Source organism: Sciurus carolinensis, chromosome 15, assembly GCF_902686445.1.
Source record: "Sciurus carolinensis chromosome 15, mSciCar1.2, whole genome shotgun sequence".
In the NCBI taxonomy this organism is placed as follows: domain Eukaryota; kingdom Metazoa; phylum Chordata; class Mammalia; order Rodentia; family Sciuridae; genus Sciurus; species Sciurus carolinensis.
In genome coordinates, this window is record NC_062227.1 from 57,362,527 (window position 1) to 57,384,566 (window position 22,040).

General features: G+C 41.8%; 1 protein-coding gene across 4 annotated transcripts in view; it reads right to left on the minus strand.

The window, feature by feature from the left end:
- Positions 1–22,040, minus strand: part of Myo5b (myosin VB) — a 323,115-nt gene that overhangs the window by 174,806 nt on the left and 126,269 nt on the right. For all 4 annotated transcript variants that reach the window (XM_047526328.1, XM_047526329.1, XM_047526330.1 and 1 more), the window contains exons 3-4: positions 15,598–15,769; positions 12,912–13,056 (exon numbers count right to left, since the gene is read on the minus strand). In XM_047526328.1, the coding sequence (XP_047382284.1) occupies positions 12,912–13,056; positions 15,598–15,769 (317 nt within the window). The remainder of the gene's footprint in view (positions 1–12,911; positions 13,057–15,597; positions 15,770–22,040) is intronic.

The window sequence follows — 22,040 nt, forward strand, 5'->3', positions numbered from 1 at the left end:
ACCAAGTTCCTTGGATATGAGTGCCACCTTCCCAACACTCTCCACGGCCGAATCCTCTACCTCCAAGGCTTTAAGTACCACCCACAGGTCAAGACCTCTCAACTTCATACATTCAGCTACTAGACAGCTCTGCTTGGATTACAGGGTTAGGATAGGGCATCTCAGATTTAAGATGTACCAAATAAACTGTTTTCCAACCCCAAGAGTCTCTCCTCTTTCCTTACCATCTTCTTAGTCTCAGAAAACAACTTCTATTCGGCCAGTTTCTCAAGTCAGAAACCCAGAAGCACACCCAAGTGATTTACCAGCCCAGGGTTTTGAGTTTGGGTGCCTAGGTTCACACTGTCATTTTCAACTGCCCACCAAATGCCCTATGCAACATGCCCCACTTCCCTGGTTCCACTGCCAAACCTACAAAATTGAGATAGTATTCCAGTAGCAAATAATGCTCTTGTGTTAATTAGCACACCAGGAAATATTCCCTCTTCTCATGAAGGCAAGGAGAACAAAGCCTAGCAATGAAGCAGGGAAATCTTTATGAAATACATTCGTATGCTTCTCCCACATTCCCGTGGCACTCTCCTTCCTCAGCTCAAGGCATTCAACTGTCTCAAGAGGATTAGGATTATTCTAATAGGAAGGCAAAGACAAAGGAGACGTGCCATCAAGTTCATCCAATTCCAAACAAAATTTTTGGTTCCTAGCATAAGCAGGTTAAAATCCCGACCGTCAAGAGAACATCTGAAAATCAATTAACACCCACTCAATGCCACAAGCCAGGTCTGGGGGTCGTAAACTATCAGTTTCCATATACACTGGGGTCCAAGAATTCAGGATATGACATGATGCACTAAGGAAGGCAGGTGAGGCAGCCTGGTGGCAAGTCCACAAAGGCACTAGAGGAGGCCCACAGTGCCATCACTTCCCTGTTTGTCCTTCCCCTACGTCCTGTGTTTAGAACAGGCTTAGAGGAAACCCCTGCACCAGACTAAGGTGAAGCCAAGCCTCAGGAGGGAAGCCCAAGCTCAGCTGGGGCATCCTGGGGTTTATGACTGACAGCAGGCCAGGGTCATCAGAGGAAGCAATTGATGGACACATAGGATAGTGGGGAGAGGAGTGGAACTAGCTTCCATGCCCAAGTTAAAGCCGGTCTTCTAGGTTTCTTCTTTCAAAAGTAAACCATGTATTCTATTTTTATAGTTCTCCTAATTAAACTCTGCAAGGTCCTCTGAAAGTCATTTTGGTATTTACTACTATGACACTAAAGACATCTTCTAGTAGTTCTAGAAACACTGCATCAGTAGTCAACTCAGATGTATATCAAAGAGCTGGAGACAATAGGAACACCTGGATTCTAGAATGGACACAGTCACTTAGCTAGGTCATCTGTACAGGTTCTACAACTTGGGTGGCCCAACAACACACCTCACAATGGTACTCTCTACCAAACCAATGTGTGATCACAGCTCAGAGGAGAGGCACTAGAGTATTTTGGTGGGCTTATATAACAATTGTAGCAAGAAACTATTAGTAAACCTCTAGGAATGAAGCTCAAAAGCATCTACATCCCAAGAGAATCAAAGAGGGCCACGATCATCTTTGTGCAAACTAGCACTGGAATCCCAGCTCGAGTGTGGGTGCCGTATTTTATAGGAAATTTAGAAAACATTTCCATGAAATCAGAATGGTCAACAGTCACATAAAGCTAGTCAGACCAGGAAGGGTTTAACTTGAACACTGATCTTTCTCAGAGCAGTCTGTTCAGTGCCTGCTCCATGAAACAGGCCCTCAATGTGACTAATAAACCAAGAGTCGGATACCTGTCCATCAGAGAACTTCCATACAAATAGCTGCTTTTTGAGTGACATAGAAGTTTCTATGACTAGATACCAAGTGCTGAACATGCTGAAAGAACTCCTGTCCTACGGGATTTTATCTCAAAAACCTAACTCCAGGAAGAGCCGTCTTATTCTATGACATTCCATCAATACATACTCTGCAAAATTGAAGAGGCTCTATAAATACAAGAAAGTAAAATGAATCAAACTGTAGAAATGACAACCCCCCACAAATGGCAAGAAAAATCTCTGCTTTGGATTGCTGAGCTAGAGTTTGCATGTCGGGTAACTCAGGGATCAATATGTGCAATGACGAATGGATGAAAACTCTAGGAGCCCGAGGACCCAGTGGGGAAGCAGAACAGAGTGAGCACATATTGATCCGCAATATTCTAACTGAAGATTTACACTATACATTTCAACTGAATGCAGATTGACACGAGTTCACACACCCGAATCAGCATCCCTCAACAATGTCTCAGGGTCACAAGACTGGGTGCAACTATTCTCACCTACAAAGGGCGACTCATTGGAAAACCCACTGGGTGCCTGAGATTCTCCCACTCCCTCTGCTACTAGGTTCAAGGTGTTTTCTACAAAGACATCCCATAATTCTACGTATTCTTGGTACTTACTCTTCTGAAGGTTAATTTTCCCCTTTTCAACCAGAAGGACGTCTTTTAAAGCAAATCACTGATCATGAAGCATTTTATTCTCTAGTTCTGGGAATTCAAACGACCAAATTAATTTCCATCATCTTTTGGCTGTAGGTACCCCTCCTCTCGCTTCCAGCATCATTGATCTATAACAGGGGCAGGAACCAGGCAGGAATAAAAGGCATTTACTTTTAAGCCTGTCCACTGAGGTTCCAGAGGACACAAACGTGGGTTCTCTCCTGGCCATGCCACATTGCCGGCAGGCCTCTCTGCCCCACTGCTCAGCCACACACGAGTTCTCACTTCCCCCATCTTTTCACTGGGCTGTGCAGTTTCAGCACTCCTCTCAAGCTGCCTCACAGCCAGCAGCTGGGAGCCTTTAACAAACAATCACCTGATCACAATCTTTGGGGTGAGGTTGGGTATGGGGAGTTTAAATTCTTACCAGGTGATTCTCATGTGCAGCTGGGGCTGAGAATGACCGAGGAGGTAAAGCATCTCCTCAAAGTGGAGCGTCCTCCACCTTCTAACCAAGCTTTTTCCAACCCTTTCTAACTTCTTTCCTAGATCAAAACTTATGTTCAGATCCTTAATGCACCCAGATGTCAGCAGTGATCAAGCAGAACTTGAAGATTAGATCATCAAACCCTGAGACAAAGGTTCTTTTCTATCAGCACCAGTTCCAGGTCCTTGGAGTCACAGGTACTTGTCTATTCCAAGTTTCCCAAACAGTAGTCCAAAGATTCACTCCTTTCTTAATCACCTGTGAAGCATTAAAAATAGAGACTTTGGTTCCAACCTCAAGATTCTAATTCAATGCTGGGAACAGGCCTCCTCAGGGATCCTTGGGCTCCTCTGCAGAGCTGGGAACCTCCTCTTACTCTACCAAGGGCAAGTCAGACCCAGTCATGCACTGGGACTTGATGCTAACCATCTCCACAATAAAGAAAAAGCTTTGGAGGTCTGGAAGTCCAAACACTGTCCATATTTGTATACTTAACTCCTAATTGTGAAAGTACTAAAAAGAGGACTCTCTAATGCAACCAGGAAAGAGGACACCAATAGAATAACCAGGACCACATGCTCTTAATTATGACCCCCTACTTTGTTAAGGGTAGGTTACATGGCCACTTTTTCTCAACCTCTTCCCACTGAAAAGGGAGCACTGACCGGCACCACAGCAGGTGGTGCAAAGCACGTTTTTCCAATGTGCAACATGAACTAGTCCACCAAGATTACCTCATGTGTGGTTTTCATCACTAAACTAGCCATCTGTTACTTTTAAGCACTCTTCTGCCAATGAAAACCGTAAGCATGCCTCCCCCCAATATAACTTAAGCCATTTTCTGTGTTACAGATGGCATCACTGGCTGTTGTTGGATACATCCAATGAAGGAGTCCCTGGGGAGGTTTTTAAGTAGGGAGCAATGACTGAACTTTTGTAGGAACATCTGAAACCATAACTCAGTCCACTCTGATTTTTGCCTTTATAAAACACACAAGTATTTTAAATCTTAAATAGATGCAGGAAAAAAGCAAGTTTTACCATATTTTCTTTGCATACTCCAATGCATCTTCCAAAATCTGGTGTGTCCCCTCTGAACACTGCTGCTCTCAACTGATGCGATTCCACGGGCACCAGAAGTGACCACTTCCAACCACTTGTGAAAAACTGCTTTCTGGCCTCAGCCTTATCCTTAGAGAGTGCAATCTCACTGTCACACAACTGGGGACAGAACTGGATGATCATCTGGTTCCTTCGGTGTCATGTGTCATTTTCCCTTTGCTTACGCTTACAGATGACATCACCCAATGACGGTGCTGTCCACATTTTAACACAGCTATTGGGGTGCTCAGCTATCAACAGTTCAACTTTACTCTTAGGGCAGAACTGAGCACAGGTTTTTTATGTACAAAGCAGGTATGTTTAAACATAGGCCAGTTGATGCTTCTTTCCTTTAGGAAGATTAAAATTGGAGTTGTAGAAATTACAGGTAATTGCCAAAACAAGCCTTTAAGAAAACCCCAAAGAATTTCACTCGGCACATCCAACTGGCCATCCTCAGACCACTCTTTCATGTGGCCTGTTCAGAGGTTGACCTATAGAGAGAATTCCTCTCAACTCAACAATTTTCCAGCATATCCTTTTGGACATGGACATGATGGTAACACATACAGCATTACTATCATCAGTATCACTGCCACATCTGACATTCAGTGACCACTTACTCTAAGCCAGGTCGTATGAAGCACTTTAACAGTTAATTACAGTTGTGTGATTTAGAATTACACGTGCATTTCCCCTGCCCCTCTGCTGAAAGGGGCAAACATGGCACCTATGCATGGAGGTGAGCCTGAGGAGCCTGCACAGGATCACAGCTCCCCTTGTTTTGGGAGCTCAGACACTGTTCCTATCCTCAGACCTTGAACTCTGGGTTGCCTTATGTCATGGCATCTTCCTTTGTTACTGACACTCCAGGCACATCATACACAAATTTGCAGTTGTTGTCTTCTGGGATACAAATCCAAGAACATTCAGTTGAAAAGTAGTGAGTGGGCACTATGGCACAGGAGACACCATCATGATTTAAGTAGAAATGCCATTCCCTCCTGCTGACTTCATGTTTCATTAGTTTTTTCCACTGAAAATCATTTCAGATGTCTTGAAAAAATTTATCTTGTCACCCACCACTAAGTGTTTCCAAAAAACCCACATGGGGTGACAATTTTGCCTTTGCCATCAGAAGAAGGCTGTCTAACAGTGTGGAGTAACACCGAGAGCCCATATCCATGGGGTACAGCCCAGCACAGACCAAGCTTAACACTCAACACACTTGGGTCCCTTCATGCCTTACAGGAACCTGGCAAGGCAACGGCACTCATGCATGCTCTTGCTGCATTCAAGAATCAGGACACCGTAAGTGCAGGGGCTTAATCACGTGAAGTTGGTTAAGCGGGTGTGCTAGGCCACCTGTTGAGACACAACCGAGAGTACTCTAAGACCCAGCCATGTGTGGCTAATTCAGAGTGTACAGGTTCTAACCAGACTTCAAAAATATGTAAGTTGCTGACCTCATGATTTGTTCTGTCACAGTAAACTAGTGGTACCTGGAGAAAAAACTGTTCTGCATGTCACAAGAATCCATTCAGATTAACATTTCTTAATGGGCAAGAACTGGCATGAATGAGTTGTTAAATTTACATGTGTCATGCTGGAGACCCCTAATCTATCAGACAATATCAGAATGCAGAAACACACTCATGGAATCATGGACCACAGGTATAAAAGTGGAATAAACTACAGAAAACTGGAGAATCTGGCTCAGCACATTTAAAAATCAAACCCGTAAGTGCAAAACAGGAGTAACATTTCAGAAATAGTTACAATTTACAGTGACAAGATGAGCAGGGCTGGAATAGTGGGGCTGACTTCTAAGAAATGCAATGAAACTTCAGGGAAGTAAAGGAAACATTACCTTGATAGGGGTGATGTTTCACAGGTGCATACATATATCACAATGTGTCAAATTAGATATGCAATGTTTAACTGCACTATGTGTAGTTTATTACTAATCAATTAAATCTCAAAGTTGTGATGCAGTTCTCCAGCATGTATGTGGGTCAAAGGGGTGGAAGTTTAGAGGCTTGCCAACCTACTGAAAATTAACAAGATGCCCAAGTTCACACATGTGAGGTCCCCTCTCCCAGAAATCCTGCGTGAGAACAGTAACTTCAGGCCAGGGCTGTATCTCATGCACCACTTTATGTGGTGATCCTCAGCACCACATAAGGATATTGTGTCCATCTACAACTAAAAAACATTTTAAGAAAGAACTTCACCCCATTTAGCATGCCCCTCCAGTGACTACCGGTACCAGATGGTGCCCACTGGTGACCAGAATGGGAGCATGTCTCTGCAGTCATGCTCCTAAGGACAGGCTGTGGGAGTCAGGAGTTTTGGCCTGGCGTGGGAGGTAGAGAAGAACAGCAGGGGCTGCAATATGGGAGAAAGCACCCACTGTCTTGGACAATTGCACAGGACAAAGCTCAAGACCACAGGTGAACATCAACTTATGGGCCGGAGTACTATACAATGGATATATCCCCAACAAAAGCTGCTAACATCATCAAACAGTCACCTGTGCTAGGTAAGGCCAGGTGGCACCCAGGTACCACTTGCTGGGATATGGTCTAGCATTCTTACGTGTGCATTCTGTTTCTACCAGAAGACATCAGGCTCCTTTCTAATGTGCTATGATTCCCCAGGTGAAATGAAGAGTTAACCATAGTGAACCTAAGTGTGTTTTGGTTTCATAGTTTTGAGATTTAACCTTGCAAAGAATGCTGGGTAACCTGCAGATATGTAATTCTTAGGAACATGTATGACCTCTACAGGGTCACAAGTTTAACAAACCGCCTGCTCCTTTTCTAAATGCACAATTTTAAGATGGCAATGTCCAATTACTAACCCCTTTTTTTAAAAATAGGGATGTCATCATTAGCCACATTCACTGCACACAACTTCCTCTGCACTCAAACTTAAATAGAAATATAAGCCCACAGTCTAAGACACCAGTTACATATCGATATGCAGACACCAACAGCAGCATCTAAGATTGGACAGGATCACAATGACACTACAGACCTTAATTTGTAGCATCCCTAGAGGAGGGAGATCAGTATGCACTGGCATGGCTGGGCAGGAGGCCACCAACAAGGAGACCCAGGAGAACAGGGGGCTCAGGCCCAACGGCATAGAGAATCCTAGGGAGGAGTCTGCACAAACTCCAACACTCGGGGATAAAGCAATGCCAGAAAGGAAATTAAGAGCTGCTCCTAGGTAGACATCTGGATCATCTCCTATCCCATGTCCTGATGCAACTTAAGACTAATCTTCACTTGGAATCTAAATAGGAAGGGAAACAACTTCAGCCAAAACACAGCGTTGACTGAGTCATGGTTTCAGATGTTACTATAAAAATTCAGCAAGTCATTTCTCCCTACTTAGACTCCCCCAGGGATTCCTTCATTGGTTGTAGCCAACAGTGATGCCATCTGCCAGTTTTAACATCCGCATCCCAAAGATTGACAGCACCCAACAGCTTTCAAAGGCTCCTCACGATTTCTCACTTCATCTCATCCTTCCAAAGGCCAATGTCCTTATTCAAGAGTGAAGATTGTGACAGCCACAGAGGTCAGGGAAATGCCCACATACACCAGGTCAGGAGAGGCAAGATTACCAGGACAGAACCTTTAAGCGCCTGGCACAGCAAACTTCCAAGAAAACTAAACTTGGCTCTGCTCTCATCAGTTTGATGTTCTCACACTAACAACACGAGGCTCAGGAAGGGTTTCACTTCCCACTTCCCTCAACTGCCAAGAGCCCAGAACAAGTCACCTTACATCAGAATTAAGAAAATATTCAATATTCTCTTAAAGCATTATTGCAAAGTGACTGTGGATCTGGCTCACCTATGTGTAATTCTTCCTCCCTGCAAAGACACAAGTCAGAATCTGCAGTCTGCAAGACACTTAGAAGTCCCAAGCCTATGCTCATGCACACCAGAGCATTCTGCTTCAATGACTAGGAACAATTTGGTTTTTTTTTTTTTTTTTTAATTCAAAAGATGAAGAATGGATAGCTTCCTCACTCCATCTTACTTGTGCAACACATATCCACAATTATGAATTCCTCTATTGCCCAGAGAGGAGCCAGTGTACTCACTTGGGTCGTCACTAGCAAGAGAACAATCTCATTTCTATTCATACCACCATCTTGAAAACCTTTACTGCCTGCTTGCTGAATGGCTGGTACCTTTTCACCCTGGACACACATTTCTGTACTACTCCCCTGGAGTCTTCAAATTCTCCACTCTTTGCACTTGTAAGGACTTAAATTGACAAGCAAACTCTCCCAAAAGCCCAACCAGCGTTTTCAACTGCAACCCCTACTCCCACCGAGCACAGGTTTTCGCTCTCATGGGCTTCAAACCCCACCTGCACAATGGCTCCCACTTAGGCAAGCATCTGTCGCAGGCACCATGCCAGCCTCATGCCACAGGTGTATCTAGCTTCAGTTCCCAACCTCCCAGGGTCCCAGGCACCAGCAATCCCATCTTTCATTATTCGTCACACCTTGGCAACACAGCAGACACAGATGGGGAATATGGGTGCTCAATTACCTTGGCCACCTGAGCAAAAAGATTTGCTTTGCAGTGTTCCCATTCTCCTTCAGAAAAGCAACAGGTAAAACCCCCACAGCTCAAAAAATCAGACCAGAGCCAGTCAATAAAATGTCCCACTCCCACCAATGAGTCTCATTCATGAACGAAGACTCTGCCTCCTTGCAGAATAGGATACATGTGGACTAATAAGGGTAAAAGGTCCACCCATAGTCCCCAGGGGTATCATGGGGACCAGAATCACTCTGATCTGACCAAACTGTCTGGGGACAATCATTTAAGGAGGTAGCATGACTTGCTGGCTAATGGAGGGAGCTTTGGTCAAACAGATTGGGTCTGGATTCCACCCTGACACATTTACTTACTTCATAACCTTGTGGAATTGCTCATTGTCAAAGCATCTATCAATATCATGAGATAACTAATTTCATGTGGCAAATGTCAGAACTAAATAAATTAATGTTCCAATTATTACTTTTCTCTTCCTTAGGCCCCGTCATGTGCCCTGGAGTACAGTGTAGATGTGACAAGGAACAGAATACACTGCCAACTAGTCCATTTTAAAAATTTTGTTTCTCATTCATTCTATACAAGTCGTTTATAACAGACAAGTCATTTCCACAACCAACTAAGCTTCTCATGAGAAGGAACTCATTCTTGGAAATGAAGAGAATCATTATTAAATAGGACCCACCAGAAAAATTCTTGGAACATCCCTTGTATCATTATGTCCTTATCCATCCAACTTGTTATTTCTCCATTGCTCTTCACTAGTATTTCCCTAGCAGTGTTACACAGAACATTAGCCCCTTGAGATAATCTTTGCAAATAGTTTTGTGCCTAACTATGATTTGCAAACCCAGCATAATGCGTTCCCATCTTAGAGACTCAGAAGGCATGTCAATATACAACACTCTGTAAAGTTCTGCTTCAACACGTGCAACTTAATTAACCCAGTGTTTTCCAAAGTCATCTGGCTACCTTTGTACCTGTTAATAAAATACATTTCACTCACAAAGTTCATCTCAGCTACCAAAAGCCTGTAATCTGGCCTTACCTTGTCTTTAACCTTGCTCCCAACTCCTTACTGATGCACCCACTGTGTAGGTTAAACTTGCCTGGGGATCATCATCATACCTCTTTGTTTTTGATAGCTTTACTGATGTAAAGTGAGTAATTCAATTTAATACATTTGCTGAGTTGTGTGTCACTGTAACCAGTATCAGCACATTTTCATCTCATCCAACTTGCCCCTCACATACAACCACTCAGAAACCACCATTTCCCCTCAAATCTGTAACACCAGGAGACTACTGATAACTATGTTTCTAAGATTTACATATTCCCAACATTTTGTGTCAACTGAGTCCTACGGTATGTGATCTTCTGTATGTGGCCGATTTCAGTTACCATGTTTTCAAAGTTCATCCAGATGGTGGTGTACTACTGTGTGGATAATCACCATTTTGTTTGTTCACTCATCAGGAGATAGACATTTAGGTTTTCATCTTCTGGCTATTGTGAATCATGTACTGTGAATGTTTGTAATTTTGCATAAGAATGTGTGTTTCCATTTCTTTGGGTAGCTATGTAAGACTAGAATCACTGGGAACTCTACTTAACCTTTTGAAATACTCCCAGATTCTTCCAAAGTGGCTGTACAAACTTACATTTCCACTAGCAATCCATGAAGACTGTTTCTCCACTTCCTCACTAACTCTTGTTATGTCTTTCTGATTATGGAGAACAGAGAGCAGCATCCCGCTGCAATTTTCTGACCATGGCTTTTCAATGCTCCCTTCTCTCAGTTATGGCCTCACTATTCCACCACCTAGCTGCCTTCTCACTCTAAGAATCTACAATTCTCTAGGACCTAAAGTCCTAGTTTCCTTGGACCATCTCTAACACCATTTCCAAAATCATGTCACAATTTTGCATTGCACTCTATGGCACTGTTTCAATTTCTATCTCTGGCACATAAGGTCTTTTGGACCTACTTAAATTTTCTCTAACCACTGAGCTCCTCAAGTGAGTAGATATTTTCTTACGGTCCAGTATGAAGCCTATCAAAAAATTGATGCTTCATAAGTGATTGCTGACACACTTTAACATAGAGGTAAGCCTGGACTTGAGTCAAGTAAAAAATGGAGGTAGAGGGTATTCAGGGCCTTGGATCAGAAAAGAAGCGCATCGAGTAAATGCTAATAGTGGAGTTCAATTCCCCTTCCCCAGGGAAATGTAGGTTCTGTGCAAAGGACATCAATCATGAATATCTTATTTCATACTATTGTCAATTTTTTCTTAACTGTGAATCTGCAAGTATGATGGGGACAAGGAACCAATCCTTTCTTAATGGAGTCTGCTCTTCCTTTTATCCAGCATATCCTATATTCTTCTGGAACTCTCATGAGTTATAGATTTGTAGTAAACCCCTCATGCTCTGACAGTCTCCCTCTCCAAGTATCTAGAGTTGAATTCATGTGTTAAACATCAAGGAGAAAACCAGTCCCCAGTGAACAAAGAAAAAAAGTCACCGAGTTCAAATCCCCCCAAGATTGGCAGCCATTACTTTAACTTCCTAGACCTTCTACTTAGAGTATAAGCCTTAAAGCAAAGCCTGGTCTGGCTTTACCATCCAAACCCCTTACCCAGTTCATTACCCACTGCAAGACAGTATTGCCATGACCACACTTAACTCCCCCACATCCTTCTCTCCAGTGGGTGTGAGCAAGGTGTCCAACAAGTCAAATAACCCAAGTGTACAATAACCACAGGTCCAGCTTCAGGCATGGGAGGGAAGAACAGAGGCAGAGAGTCAAGCAAACCCTTGGCATGGATGCAACTGGAGGCCAGGACTTGCAAGCCTATGGCAGCCTTTGGATGAAGGGCAGCAACTTCTGCCGTATATAACTGGCTGAAAAAAGAACAGGATGAACAACAACGCAGTGTCAACAGTATCCACAGCTAACTATCCAAAATGGAAGTACAGTATAAAATCTTAATCCATACCCACCTTGTTTTAGAACCGTAACAAAAGCATCCATTGAAAAGAGATGAAGCATTATCTTCACATGAGGCAAATGTGGACACAACTTAAGTTATTCTTCCTGGAGTCCCCAGGCCTCCCTCTATTTGCCATGCACATGGCCATTAACAGCGACACCCAAGCAGGGCTGTGCACTGAGTAACACAGTAACTGATCTGATCAAGGGTCATACTCCAGAGATATGCATCAATAAGCTGGGTCCACTGAGACACTCAGTCAAGTCCTCACGTCAGTAGTACAACATGTGATATTAGGAGGGTCAAAGGCAGCAATCAGCTCAGCAACACATTGTTCTATTTTCCAGGCCTCCAATCATTGCTTATTTTGAATATAGTTACTATGCCTTTAATGAAGTAAACCTTTCATATGCTCATCTGAATACTTGCAGTAAATCATCTTAAATCCGTAAGGAAGTCTACAAAAGTCTTCATGGAATTTTACTGGACTTAAAATTGTAATGAAAACCATACCATCTTAAATGGAATTCTCCCACAAAAATAATCACTCATTCTCAATCTACATGGTCCAACTACCAAAAGGACTTTGGTATGTAGGTTGCAAACTCCATTAAGACACTCTCTAGAGGTGGTAAGACCTGTCAAAGGATCCAACATTTTAAAACTCTTTCCCTACTTTATGCATGAACAGCCTGAGACCATCACCAAGTCCATTTTCTAATGAAACAGACTTGCATCTGTCTTTCACAGCTAGACACACATGAGAAGACCTACTCAAGGGCCTCCAACAGAATTCTGTTTCCAGGCTGCTGACTAGAAATTTCTACATTCACCCTTTACTGGCTTGCCACCTCAAAGTTTTCTTCAAAAGGGAGATTTCAACAAGATGTAGAGCAGGCTAGGGAAAATGCACAGAGGTGCTCTAAAATTACTACATCAGGCAAGGAAAGAGCACCAAAAAGGAGAGATGAAGTGTAAGGACTTTATTACTTTTCTCAAAAAATAAAATAAAGTAAGCCTAAGGAGCCACTGCTGTAAGTGTAAGTTCATAAGAATAAGATAATGAGGTAATGAGGTGAGGAGGTGAGGAGACGAGGTGGGAAGTAGAATGTAGGCTCTTTTCCCAAGATGTTTCTTCAATCACAGTCTCACCACTCCAATGTGAGCATCAGCAGCCAAGAAAAACAGCAACCCCCCTTCCTGTGCCGACTGCCAAGGAGAGTTATCCTCACCTGGCCATCTGCTTGTAGGCTTCTTCCGCAACAGCAAAGATGTGGGGATCCATGTCGCCCATGTTTTGACCACTGTAGGCATAGATGACATCTTGTCCATAGATTGGCAACTGTTCATAAGGATTTATGGCAACAAGCACAATGCCTGCAAAGAGACCAGGAGTCAGATGCCATGGGACATTGGTCTAAAGCACCTTTTTGCATCAATGGCAACTGAAGCATAAGGGCACAATAGAATCAGCTGCAACCACTCCAAGACATGCATGTGCTAGGCCCTGGTGAAGAAAACAATGCAGATAGGTCAAGGTTCCAGATATCCTGCAGCCTCAGGGCATGGAAATACTCTTGCATTAACAAATACTCCACAAAATGAGTTCACAAAATAGACATGTGAAATGTTGCAGGATTAGAGGGAAAAGGATGTTTAAATCTGCCAATAGTATTACAGAGGTTTAAAAACCCATGTAAGAATTAAAAGCTGGACAAGGGATTAATTTTTCAATTGTGTATGGGTTATCTTAACTTAAAAACTTATGGATAGAAAGTATGATTTACGTATCTTAAGGTCTAATGCTGGCTCAATTACTGTGTGATTTCAACAGTTGTTTAACCTTTCAATGCCTCAGTTGCTTCAACTATGAAATGGGAATATTTAACTGCACTTAACTGGGATGTCCTCAAGATAACATGATTAATGGAGAGAGGGAGCATTCAGACCAGTGTCTTACACAGTAAGCACTACATGTTTGCTTTTTACTCTCACATTACATCTTAGTTTTTTTTTTTACCTCTGGTCCTCAAAAGGGTACACAGCAATGATGCACTCAAACATGTGACTGAGCCATTGGGAAATCCTGTAAGGCTCAGGTGTCTTACAGCAACTTGCTGGATAGGGGCAGCAAGTTGGTATTTAGGAATATGCAAAGAAAATGCAAATTCAATCTTTAAGATAGCTACATCCTTTTTTCTTCCCCTTTAGACCATATTCTGGATGCCAGAAGACCCACGGATCAACATACTAAAACAGAAGCTTGTTTAGTCATTTGGGGCAAATGAGGCAGGAACAGTAAGGTCCCTGGGCCCACTGTTAAGTCTCCTATATTGTGTTCCCTTTTGGTTCTGAAGAGACACACAGGGAATCTAAAGCATATTAAAGTAGATTACACTAAGAGGAGGAGGCAAGGTCAGAGGCAAGAGACACCTAAGGCCTCTTTCTACTGGAGTTGGCCTAAAAAAGACAATGTGAAGCAAAAAAAAATAAGGCCCAGAATCCTGAAAAATTCAACTAATAAAGCTCATTCATGGGGAACCCTCTTAAAATAACTGCACAAGTTTTTCCAGTTATTACATGATTCTATTAAACTCTCACGTAGCCTTCAAAATTTTGATCAAATATTCTGAGGTCACCTGTAATTCTAAAATGCTCCAGGCCCCTCTGAGCATACATAAGTGCATCCTGATGACTTGGGAATCTGGGGCACATCAGGCACCCGAAAGAGAACAGTGTTTGGTAAACATGGACCCCAGAGTGACTTGGATGAATTTCTTAAATTGGAAACCGATTGTAATTTACCTTTATTTCCTAGAAGGGGAGAGCTTCCTAGATTACCTCACTGAGGGCAGGCTGGGGGCTTACTGAAGGTTCAGGTAACTGATCTTGTCTTCCAAACTCCCACTCACAGGTGGTGTCAAGCAGCTTGTGGGAAACTACACCTCTAAGGCACTACTCTGGCAGAACAGCTCCCCCGACCTCCTCACTGACCCACCACTTCCAAACCCAAGTGGAACACGAAAGCAGAAAAGCCCCCGGGTACCGAGACATCACTGTGATCCCGAAGATGACCAGGACTCTGCTGCACAAGCAGGCCAACTCCCACAGAAGCACCTGGCTCACTCCCTGGCCTGACCCCCAATTTATCTGCTTCTCGACCAATTAAGCATCTCATTTTTCCATATAACCTAACAACATTCGGAGCAAAGGAAAAATTAAATGTTGCAATATGGGCAAAGGAGAATTTCAAGAAAAACATGAAAATTTCAGGCTCTGGGGTTTATGCATTTTCCTCCCTCAATATTCATCAAGCATCATCCATAGCCGAGAGAACGTCACAGAGGCAGCACTTCTGAGTGGAAGTTACAACACAGGCACCCACCTCCAGGCCTGTGCTGAGTGAAGGCTTGTGCACAAGCCAGGACACCAGGGAGGACACATGTCCTCAAAACCGGCCACCCCACTGGGTGTGGAGTCACTCGCCTGTTATCCCAGCGGCTCGGGAGGCTAAGGCAGGAAGATCACAAGTTCAAAGTCGGCCTCAGCAACTCAGTGAGACCCTAAGCAACTCAGCAAGACCCTGTGTTTAAATAAAGTGTAAGAAAGGGCTGGGGATGTGGCTCAGTGGTTGAGAGCCCCAGGTTCAATTCCCAGTACCAAAATAAACCAGCCATACCACCATCTGTGGCTCGTTTCCTCCTTAGCCGAGCCGTGACTGACACCAATCATCCCACAGAGAATAGTGCAGCCAAATGAAGCCACATGCACTGATTAATAACCTTTCTAAGGGCTCAGATGAAAGGTACTCACACATGAGGGTCAAAATCTGGATTCTCAACCACGTGAGCTTAAGCAGATCATATGCAATGATGGTAGGTGCTCCCAAAACACGCAGCCAACAGATGCTCCACTTACCACAGTAAGTGTAGATGTGGTTGGACTCCAAGAACCGGACCTTCAGATTATGCAAAACTGCAGGCTCGTGGAGATAGCTAAGGGCAGTGAGGTCGTTTTCTCCCACCAAGATATCTGGATTCCGTAAGGGCGGCAGCTGGTTGTTCTGGACATCAACTGGATATTCCCGAATCTAAAACACAGCAGCAGGCACAAAAAGTCAGTTATGAAGCATTTAACCTGTATTCCATGTCCTGTCTTGACTTGGATCACTAACCTACAGACAAGTGCAGATAATAAGCATTTTAAAGAAAGGTAAGCTTACTGTGCCTGAAATCCCAGCTACTCAGGAGGCTGAAATGGGAGGACCTCAAGTTTGAGACCAACCTAGGCAACTTAGTTAGACCCCATCTCAAATACTTAAGAGGTTCAGTGGTACAGTGCTTGCCTAGCCTGCCTTAACCACTGTTTTCAATCACCACTACAACAAGAAACAAAAGACGACAAAAGACAAAATACCTGTAATCCAATGAGAGATCAGTCCCAGTAGAGAATTTATTAATGATATAATCTCAGGGTATCTTAAGTTTTGAAGTATTTAGCCTGTTTTTGTAACACAGAAGACTGGCACAAAAAATTTAGAAAGTACAACCAGATTTAAGAGCATTCTATTCCATCTTAACGAATCCAACACTTCCTGTGTCTTTAATTCTGTTTGCCATAGGGGTAATCATACTCCCATCTAGAAGACCTTCCTTGATCAACCACATTTATTGTGACCATCTCTTAACTCAATTTTCCCTCAAGCACACATTCCCTTTGCATTTCAAGTATCTTGCAAGGGAAGAACTGCCCTCTGTCAAGGGCCTCAAGTTTTACCATGTGCACATAGTTTGCTCCACAATCTAACTTTGGGCTTCTCTAGGTTAACAATTTTGCTGCAACCGTAAGTACAGAAGCACCTTGAGAGATATATGTGCAACCATGGCGTGGGATCATGTATCGTACATCAGATCTGAAGTGTAAGAAGTTAGCCTTATATTGTTTGGTACAGCACTGGAACTATATACTCAATAAATGTTTGACAAAACATCTTTAATTTTATATACAGATATAAACATGTAACTTATAAAAGTGATGGTGTTTTTAAACCATTAAACATGAAGACCTGCACACTGGTTCACCATATTTTATCCGAGTTTTAAATTTCTCATGGTATTCTTAATCATTTGGGAAGTTTTTAAAAACCATTTCCTGAGCTGATCTGAACGTTTTTTAAGCTCTGGAATATGACCCAGAAATCTCCAATTTAAAAAGCATCCCCCAACACTTTTGATATAGATAGCCTGTGGCTATTTTAAGAATCATTCCTCTATACAGATGTTTTTAGTAAATTCCATGGACACAGACTTTACTAGGATAACAGCCAGTAAAGAAAATATAAGTATCAATGCTCCTCATGCCCCCACTTTTAGAGGTCCTCATGCTACCAAATCTTAAGGTATGTTATGAAGTCACCAACTCAAGCCCTATGGCGATGGGTGCTAAAATAAACAGATGAATGAAATATAACAAATCTAGAAATAACTGAGCATATAGGGAAATTATGAACATGTTAACATTGCCAATGATTGGGTAAAAGGACTTTTTTTTTTTTTTTTTTAATCACTGGGAAACTAGCTAGCCCTTTAAAAAAAGTGTTCTACTCTTGCTTACAATAAAATAAAAATGAAACAAAACCTAAAGAAAAATGACCAAGTATTTAAGTTTTAGCAAGAAGGACTTTCAAAGGATGATGCGAAAGTCAAACGTGTAGGAAAATATTCATAAATTCAATTGTAACATAAGACTAATACGTAACACACCATCTGCAAAGCCCAACTGGAGAAGGGAATGAGCTCTGTATTACATGGCAGAATTTATACTACCCAGTTTTTATAAAGTAAATTAACTTCACAAACAGTTGGGCACAGAATACAAATCACAAAATGTGAGAAATTATTCACCATGCCCACTAACCAGAGAGATGCAAATATAATACTTCAGCATTACTATTATCAGATAATCAAAAACATAAAAATGAACAAGAGGTAAGTGTGGCAAGCAGGAACACGGCATGTGGATACAGACTTCTCCCACCTATCTGGACTGCAGCAGGGAGTAGGCACTCAGACTCTTGTCCTAATCAATCTTCCGAGTGAGCTTTATACTAGGGCTGTAAAGAATGAAGATGAGGGAGATCCAAGATGGCGGACTAGAGGGAGGCTGCATTCCTTGTTGCTCTGTAACTCGAGTTTCAAACAGAGGATATCTGTTTCTCAGTGAGGCAGTCTTTGCTGCTTATCGATCCCCTGCTGTTTACCCATTTGTCCACTATGATCACCTGCAGTCTGCTAGCATATCGACTATTTTTTGAGTGCAGATTGCTGACTGGTACCTATCATCTGCCATTTGCCTTCTTCTTGCCTGCCCATCATCTGCCTTTCACCTACCAACACCCACCACCCAAGGTCCACCTGCCAATCATCCAGTAGCCAGAGGACCAACAGCAGACCACCAACTGCCTACTGTTGCCTGGAAGTCCACTGTCACAGAACCTACAAGTTTGGTTACACGTGGTTGCCAACATTTTGATACAACAGCCAGGACGTGTAGGACCCCTAGCCAGACTGACTGAGCCCCATTTCCAGGATCCCTCAGTCCAACTGGCCACACCCCACCTCCAGGAGCCCTGCCCAAACCACACCCCACCTCCAGGAACCCTGGCTGACCAGGCCCACACCCCCAGCTGGTTTAGGGCTGGATATCATCTGTACTGGGCACTGCTAGTATTGATCTCCTCCTCCAAGAAGAGGTTTTGGAAACCTGCAGAGTCACTATAAGCCTATGGGGGGAAACTACAATACCCCAGATCTGCACTAGTAGAGGGGAAGACATGTGAACAACATGAAAAAACAAGGGAGGAAAATGTTCCAAACCAAGACTATATTAATAGAATCCAATGACAGCATGGTAGAAGAAATGTCAGAAAAGGAGTTCAGAACATAATGAAAATGATTCGTGAAACAAAAGGATAAGATAAGAGCAACTGCAGGCAGTGAATGATCACTTCAATAAGCAGTTCAAAAATCAACTGCAGGAAGCAAAGAATCATTTCAACAAAATACTAAAAAAAAGAAAAAAACAGAAATCCCTTAAATTAAGCAAACAATAAACCAAGTGACAATGGAAAGCATCACCAACAGACTAGATCACTTTCAAGACAGAAACTCAGACAATGAAGACAAAATAATTAATCTTGAAAACAAAGTTGCCCAAACAGAGAAGATAAGAAATCAAACAGAACCTCCAAGAACTATGGGACATCATGAAAAGACCAAATTTAAGAATTATTGGGACTGAGGAAGGCACAGAGACACAACCAAAGGAATGAACAACCTATTCAATGAAATAGCAGAAAATTTCCCAAACCTCGAGAATGAAATGGAAAATCAAATACAAGAGGCTTACAGAACACCAAATGCACAAAATCACAACAGATCCACACCAAGGCATATTACAATGAAAATGCCTAACATACAAAATATAGGATTTTGAAGGCCGCAAGAAAAAAGCATCAGACTACATATGCAGTGAAACCAATATTCACTGCATGGAGTGCATTCAATAAAAGAATAAGTCAACAGCTAACGTACCTAACATTACATCTCAAAGTCCTAGAAAAAGAACAGCACACCACCACAAGTAGAAGACAGAAAATAATTAAAATCAGAGCTGAAATCAATGAAATTGAAACAAAGGAAACAATTCAAATAATTGACAAAAAGTTGGTTCTTTCGAAAAGCAAATAGACAAACCCTTAGCCACACCGAGAGAAAACTCATTACTAAAATTTGTGATGAAGATAATATCATGACAGACACCACTGAAATACCTAACAATGAGAAGCAACTTTGAAAATCTATACTCCAACAAAATAGAAAATACAGAAGACATTGACAAATTTCTAGAGACACATGATCCTCCCAAACTCAACCAGGAGGACATACACAATTTAAACAGATCAATTTCAAGCAATGAAATAGAAGACATCAAAAGACTACCAACCAAGAAAAGCCCAGGACCAGACGGATTCTCAGGCAAGTTCTACAAGACCTTCAAAGAACTCATTCCAATACTTCTCAAAGTATTCCAAGAAATCATAAAGGAGGGAACCCTTCCAAACTCATTCTATGAAGCTAGTATCACCTTCATACTAAAATCAAAGACATCAAGGAAAGAAAATTTTAGAACTATATCTCTGATGAATATAGATGCAAAAATCCTTAAAATCCTGGCAAATCACATACAAAAACATATTAAGATAGTGCATCACAATCAAGTGGGGTTCATCCCTGGGATGCAAGGTTGGTTCAATATCTGGAAATCAATTAATGTAATTCATCACATCAATAGACAAAGTTGAGAATTATGATTATTTCAATTGATGCAGAAAAAGCATTCGACAAACTACAACACCCCTTCATGCTCAAAACACTAGAAGAAATAGGGATAGTAGGAACATACCTCAACATTGTAAAGGTTATTAATGCTAAGCCCACAGTCAAAATCCTTTTTAAATGGAGAAAATCAAAGCATTCCCTTTAAAAACTGGAACAATACAGGGATGCCCTCATTCACCACTTCTATTCAACATCCTTGAAATATTAGCCAGAGCAATTAGACCAAAGATATCAGATAGATATGAATGGGAAAAGAACTCAAACTGTTATTATTTGCTGATGACATAATTCTCTATTTAGAGGATCCAAAAAACTCCACCAGAAAACTTCTAGACCTCATAAATGAATTCAGCAAAATAGCAGGATATAAAATCAACAAGCATAAATCTAAAGCATTTTTATTCATTTAAAAAAAACACACACACAACTTGGTAATCTAATCGAAGAGGTGCAAGATTTCTATAACGAAAACTATGGAACATTAAAGAAAGAAACTGAAGAAGACATTAGAAGATGAAAAGATCTCACAAGATCCTGGATAGGCAGAGTATTTTCAAAATGGCCATAGTCCCAAATGTACTCTACAGATTTAACACAATTCCTATTAAAATCCCAATGATGTTTCTCATAGAAATACAGAAAGCAGTCATGAAATTCATCTGGAAGAATGAAAGACCCAGAATTGCCAAAGCAATCCTGGGCAGGAAGAGTGATGCAGGAGGTATCACAATATCAGACCTTAAATTCTACTATAGAGCAATAGTAAAAAAAACAACATGGTATTGGCACCAAATAGACCAATGGTACAAGATAGAAGACAGAGACAGACCAACATAACTACAGTTATCTCATACTAAACAAAGGTGCCAAAAACATACAATGGTGAAGAGATAGCCTCTTCAAATGGTGCTGGGAAAACTGGAAATCCATATGCAGTAAAATAAAATTAAATCCCTCTCTCTCATCCTGTACAAAACTCAAAATGGTTCAAGAACCTAGGAATTAGACCAGAGATCCTGCATGAAATATAAAAAATAGGCCCAAATCTCCATCACATTACCTTAGGACCAGACTTCCTTAACAAGACCCCCATAGCACAAGTAATGAAATCAAGAATCAAAAAAAGTGATAGATTCAAACTAAAAAGATTTTTCTCAGCAAAAGAAACAATGTGAAAAGAGAACCTACAGAGTGGGGGGAAATCTTCCACACACAGTTCAGACAGAGCACTAATCTCCAAAGTTTATGAAGAACTAACAAAACTTTACACCAGAAATACAGAGAACCCAATCAACAAATGGACTAACAAACTGGGCAGACACTTCACAGAAGATATACAGGTGATCAACAAATATATGAAAAAGTGCTCATCACCCCTAGTAATTACAGAAATCCAAGACCACCCTAAGATTTCATGTAACTCCAATTAGAATGGCTATTATCAAAAACACAATAATAAGTGTTGGTGTGAATGTGGGGAAAGAGGCACACTCACACATTGCTGGTGGAGTTGCAAATTGGTGCAGCCATTATGTAAAGTAATATGGAGAGTCCTCAGAAAACTTGGAATGGAACCACCTTTTGACCCAGCTATCCCACTCCTCAGTTTATACCAAAGGACTTAAAATCAGCATATTACAGTGACGCAGCCACATGAACATTTATAGCAGCTCAATTCACAAGAGCTAAATTGTGGAACCAACCTAAATGCCCCTCAAATGATGAATGGATAAAGAAACTATGGTATATATACACAATGGAATATTACTGAGCCATGAAGAATAAAATTATAGCATTTGCTGGTGAATGGGTGAAATTGGAAAATACCATGCTACGTGAAATAGGCCAACCTCAAGAAACCGAAGGTCAAATTTCTCTGATAAGTGGAGGACGATATATGATAGCGGGGGAGGGGAAGAGAAGAATGAAGGAACTTTGGATGGTGTAGTAGAAAATGGGGTG